General features: G+C 43.1%; 1 protein-coding gene across 2 annotated transcripts; it reads right to left on the bottom strand.

Moving 5' to 3' along the window:
* Window positions 1-2,370: 2,370 nt before the first annotated feature.
* LOC135128567 (zinc finger protein Noc) lies at window positions 2,371-4,841 on the bottom strand. Of its 2 annotated transcripts, XR_010280439.1 has the most exons (3): window positions 4,403-4,841; window positions 2,769-4,341; window positions 2,371-2,718 (listed from the first exon to the last, which is right to left on the bottom strand). XR_010280439.1 is itself a non-coding variant. In XM_064055455.1 (2 exons), exons 1-2 carry the CDS (start codon window positions 4,487-4,489, stop codon window positions 3,046-3,048), a joined length of 1,383 nt encoding a protein of 460 aa, XP_063911525.1. In that variant the 5' UTR covers window positions 4,490-4,841; the 3' UTR covers window positions 2,715-3,045. The 2 variants fall into 2 exon arrangements, 1 of the variants encoding a protein (XP_063911525.1); XM_064055455.1 differs by having other exon boundaries at window positions 2,715-4,341.
* Window positions 4,842-6,036: the final 1,195 nt, after the last annotated feature.

Raw genomic sequence — 6,036 nt, 5'->3', positions numbered from 1 at the left:
CGTGTTGATGGTTCCAGACCAACATTGAAAGAAAAAATCGAGAATCCTGAATTAATGGCTGCACTTTTTTAAAGGTGTGGAATCCAGGATGATTCCAGAAAAACTGGAAGGAACAAAATTATGAAAAAAATTACACTTGCATAGGAATGATACGTGTCTCAGGAAAAATAATTTAAAGCCGATACGGCGACCGGTTTTCAAAATATTCGGCCCAAAATCAAAGTTTCAAAATATCTCAAAATTTGACATATTTCGTCTTGGGTTTTGGCGATTCTGAAAAAATGGCACGACTCTCCTATTTCTTCGGAGGGCCGTAAAAAACCTCTAAAAGTCGAAATTAACAAATAAATTTTTTTAGTTAATTTTGGACTGCGCTTTTGGGAAAGTAAAAATTTTCAAAAACCCCTAGTATTAAAAAATTGAACTTCTTCACATAAGCGCAGAAACATCCACAAATATTCTGCTATAGATTTCGAAGAACTAAATCGAAAAATATATTGGGTCGATGGTCTCTGAACAAAACTGGACAATGCAGCACTAAACATACCAATTTTTTGAACACATTTTGAGACGACGTCAATTTGTTGGAGGAAATGAATGGACATCACCTTGCCATAATCGTAATTAAAATTTAAAAACATTCGATTCAATAGTTTATTAATATTATTATTTACCAACCTTTTTTATTTCATTTAGCTAGGACTCGTTTTGGAAATAAAAATTTCAGGTTCAGAAGTCTTAACTGTCATTTCTATAACCCGCTCAATTGATGTTAAAAAGTTGGATGAAGTAACCTTCAAAAATCTCAGACAACTAGGTTTCACTGTCAAAAAATATCGACCACTCAATCGATCAGTGTGCAAACACTTGAATACGTCTTAAGTCATATTGTGTGATTTGAATGTTATCAAAATAACATAAATTAATTCCCACAGCCATTCACAGTTGACATTTGGGTGCTACAGCTTAAAAAAAAATAATAATAATAAGAATAAAAAATTATAACACGGCCATTTTAATCGGAAGTATTAGAAATAAAATTAATCATTACGCAGGTACTTGCCTTATCGCAGCCTGATTGTTCCGACTTTAATGTGGCATAAATTTAATCAACAATTTCAATTCAGCGTGAACTAAGATGAAACTTTTATCACTGCGAAAGATTTGAATTCGCACCCGCTTAATTTTGAAAGCCGTTTAATTTTTGCAACGAAGTATAACGAAGATTTTTCTTCAAAAAGTCAAAAAGAATATTTTGAAAAAAATTTTTGTTTTCATTCTTTTGATAGTTGCCGCAGCAAGTAAAAGATAACAGTTCTAACACAAAAAAAAATAACGAAATTAAAAATATTAAAAAGCAAGGTTCCGGTACGTTTGGTTCAAATTTTGTTGTCAATTTGTACCAAACGATTCGCGCTATCAGTGAAAATCCCTTTATTATTTGAACCGGGTTAATCTATTTATGTGTTACATAAACAGTTTATTATTGCTCTTATTTTCCATAATAAATTGAGTATTAAGCCCCAATTCAATCAATAATTTGAAGTAAAATAATAATGATAAATGAAGACGAATTTCAAAAAACAAAATAAAAACAAACCGATTCGTAGTAATCCATCAGTTATATTGATCCACTTCTAGATAAATAAAATCAATCAATCAGTTCAGAATAATTTACACTTTTTCTCAGCGAAAATCCCGTTTCGTAATCACTTAATCGTAATAGAAATGGATTGACGCTAATATAGGAAACGTTTTGTTTTGCTCGGTTATAAGAAAATGAATTTATATTTAGCCGTAGGAAAATTTTCAGAATCGGAATAATCGTTCATAAACTGAGCAATAAATTAAACATCAATAAACTAAACCATAATACCAGCCATAAATCATTCGTTGCCGCTATTATTTTATAAGCAGCGACTTTTTGGCCTAGTTTTTCCACAAGAGAAACAGTTCGGTAATTCGAAAAAGAACCAAGCAGGAAACGACTCGATAAGAGAAAAAAAGACTCCAGCAGAAGTAAATTTGAAAGTGGAATTCGAAATGCGCTCGAGTGCGACTCCTCAAAAACGCACTTTTTGCGTTTATTTTGGACAGGCGCCATCTACTTCGGCAAATGCCAACAGATCTTGTCACTCAGTTCGCTCATTTGGCACAAGTCCCAAAACAAGTATGAACTGCCATTGTCAATCAGTTACACGGCGTAATAATAATCTCTTCGGCTCCTAGCTGTCAGTCCGACATGCGACGTGTTCGATCTCCTCGTCGCGGCGGAAAAAATGCTTCTGGCCGCCACGTCAGTGTTTATTTCTATTTCAACATCTCTCTCATTTAAACGACACCTGTTACCGTCTAAATCTTTCAACTTACCCTCTTAAACGCGCCTAACAACACGTCCTCCGGCGAACGCCTGCGCTTGAGAGAAATATAGACGTTTGATGAACGTTTTACGGTTTGTTATCTGTACGAAAACAAACTGCTCCCGACACACGATAATGTATTTATTGGGGCATTTCGAAACGGGTTTCAATTAGCGCAGTGGCGTGCCGTCACCCCAAGACGCGATGATGAATGAGCTCGTGACGTGCTCAGGTGATCCATCATACACAAGAGATTGGAGATGCCAAGGGAAGGTCACTCGCCGGCAATCCATCATTGTGGCTTTCACACCCATCTGCCAGCCCACCTGCCCCCACAAAATGAAACAACAAAGCCATTCTACAAACATTTTATTAAAGCAATATCGAAACTCAACATTAAATACTTACAGTCTATACAAATATTTCAATTCAAAGATAAGTATTGAACGAGAGAATAACTTAGAATTGGACTGATCGGAATTTATTGCCTATGATTAGTCCGCTTCAGATTGCACTTAGCTTCAGCTTCTATATACACGTTATCACAGTGGAGCAACAGACCGGTACAGGCGCGGGCTGTACAGTCAATGAGAATCACATCCTTCCCGAAGGCGAACTACAGGACCGCTTACTCTCGTCGTTCCTGGAGTTTCCGCGAAGAATGTTCATACGATCCAAAGTATCACTACGGGTGCACGGCGGCGGCGCCGAGACGCTGTCCGTACACCGAGTACGGAGAGTAGTAAGCTCCAAGGGCCGTCGGGTTGAAAGCACTGTACGGAGAAGCCCCCAGAGAGCTAGGCAAGGTGGGTTTCCCGTACGGGTGGTACCTGGCCGCGGACAACGGGCTCAGCGGAGGGTTCGGATACCCGGGCCTGTGCAACGACGCCGACGAGAACAGCGAGTGCGGGTTTAGCAGCGGCGACGCCGAAGACGTAGCAACCCCAGCACCATCCGACCCGCTCGTGTGTGTTCTCAAATGCTGCAGCAACTCCTCGCTCGTCACGAACCTCTTCCCACAATAAGTATCTCCGGCTATCCAGTTACACACGTACGGTCTCCCCAGTTGGGGGTATGCCAGCGACGACGGCGGCACCGGGCCTGGAGGAACCAGCGACATCGCCATCGCCAGGTTGTACTTCTGGTGGTCGCACTGCGTGCATCCGCTGGGACACGGCCCTGAACCACTCATCAACAACTGCTGGTTGTGCATGCTGAACTGGCAACTGGTGCAATAAGGGTCTTTACACACCGGAACTAGAGCTTCACCACCTGAGGGAGTCTTCACGCGCGCGTAACTCAAGTACGGTCCTGGCGTGGCGCCCGGGTAGCCCGCGGCGAGCATGGCGGCGTGGTGGTGCGAGAAGGGCGCCCCCGGAAACGGGGGCCGGAACGCCGGATTCGTGTGTTCGAGGCCGGGAGGACAACACAGCGATCCCAAGGGGCCGTTCAATCCCGACGATAAACCGGACGATAAGGAGCCGTGCTTGTAGGCCCCCAGAGGGGTGTCTTTGGGGTGGCCTTGCAGGATCTCGAGCCCGGATCGGATTATGGGGCTGGCGCCGCGCGCCGACGGAGACGACTTGCTCTCAGTCGAAGGGGGAGAGGTCTTTCCAGTTTCCGGGGCCGGAGTGGCGGAGGTGCTGGTGGCCGGAGACACGGATTTGCGGTCGGGGCTTTCGGGCTTTTTTTCGTCGGGTTGTGGATTTTGAGGAACAGAACTAGACTTGGAGCTGGGGCGAGTGTCCTCCTTCTTGGTCACGACGGTGGTTTCGTAGGGTTTGAACACGAGCTTGTTCTCCGACGGGCTGCTTCTCTGGGTGTTTTTCTCGGTTTTCACGGAGGGTGAGCGGGCGGCGTTGTCTTGGTTCTTCTTGGGTTTTTCTAAAGGGGAAATCAGAGGCTTGGACGATGGGGTGTCGGCGCCGATTTGGCTGCAGGTCTGGGCGAGGAGCGCCAGCGGACTCTTTTTAGCGTCCAACTAGAAACAAAAAAAAATTAGTTAATAACGCGTCTGTATACCAAGTCCAGTAATAACTTACCGTTGTCGGCAGCGGCGACAAATAATCCGGCTGCAGGTATTGATTTCCGGAAGAAGACAGCATTCCTCCGCCCTCTAGGACAACCATTTGGAACAGATGCACGTTGACGCTGGCGAAAAACTACACGTTTGAATAATGAGCACGCAAACTTACTTCCTCACGACGGACAACTCTGGTATGAAAGCCGAGAGACGACAGAGCTCGGTGTTGTGCCGGGACGTGAGTGCGCATGTGGGGGCCCCACCAGCTCTTCAGCCCCGCTGAAAGTCGTAGCATGACAAAGCGCTAAACAACCTCTGCGTTTCTGGCCTGTCGGCTTCTACCACCCATGAAGTTGGTGACGACGAAGGACCCTCTGGACGCTTTGAAGTTGCCGCCGAAGTGCTCCAACACTAATCAGTAGCGTACAGAACAGGAAACAACAACAAATAGGAAAAGGAACAATGATGACGGATAGACGTTGCCGCCGTTGACTGCGAAGTTATTACAACCTGCCAGCCGTAAATACGTCTGGGTTATGGCCGGGCTTTATTTATTTTATGGTTGCGTCGGCTAGAGCTGTCATAACTTTTATAAACTTGTCAAAGATACATCTTGTGCCGTCGTACGTCCGATACTATCTTCAGCGGTGTTTGTCGTGAAAACGCTAAACGGCCGAGACTAATTAGGCGAAGCCTTTGCAGGAACAATCGAATTCCCACCAAGGATATTACCTAATAACGTCATAAATCATTTCACGCCTTTCATCATCGGCCTGACAGATTCGCCGATAAACACGTCGGCTTCTATTAATAACAGTCGTAGCGAGCCCATTAGAAATCGCTGTTAATTAGCTCCATAATTTAAAAATAATATCTCATTTGAATTAATGTTTACCTCCTTTATAACGAGTTGTAAAATGTATTTTTTTCGTAATTAATTTAAATGCTATTTTATATCCTTTCGATAAAAACCAGACGTTATAATTAATTAACAACACCTGACAGGTTGTTGTTTCAGGTGCAATTAACATTTTCGGCACGACATAAGTTTCTACAACCGAAAACGTCATCGACGGTATAAACCTGTCAAATTTCAACACAATTCCCAGGCGAAAAGTCCACGTCATAATGATTCCCCGTCTAAGTTATTACTATGCAAATTTAATGAGACACGCATCGCAACGTTTCTATGTCGTCCTCTAACGTATTCGAGCCACAACATATAAATAAATTGCGAAAAATGCTCGAATTAACGACCTCAAGATATTCCCGTCATAAGCCGTCACATCGAAATCGATAACAAACGGATTGTTGAGTCCGAAGACCGACACGAAACAGTGAATTAAAAACGGCCACATCATCAGTCATTTCTTTCATTTGAATTCTCCAAAGCGAGTGCGTATTTAAATCAGCTGGTGTAACGAAGTAACCGCTCGGAGCCGAGGTCACTCTATAAATTATATACCTCACGGCGAAAACAATGCCGATTAATACTCTTTAATTCAACGGCAAGTTTGGCTTTTAGTAATTCCAACAATTCAGAAACCGTTTTCTTTGTTCTCCATTTAATTAATAAACAGTTACGTTACCACACGGATTATTACTTAAACGCTTTTCATTAGCGGACAAGAGTTGGAGTAAATATTGTTGGCA

Source organism: Zophobas morio, unplaced genomic scaffold (assembly GCF_036711695.1).
Source record: "Zophobas morio isolate AGI-343-1 ecotype UQ-CSIRO unplaced genomic scaffold, CSIRO_AGI_Zmor_V1 ptg000014l, whole genome shotgun sequence".
Taxonomy (NCBI): Eukaryota; Metazoa; Arthropoda; class Insecta; order Coleoptera; family Tenebrionidae; genus Zophobas; species Zophobas morio.
The sequence above is the reverse complement of the archived record's forward strand: the minus strand, read 5'-3'. Positions and strand labels throughout refer to the sequence as shown.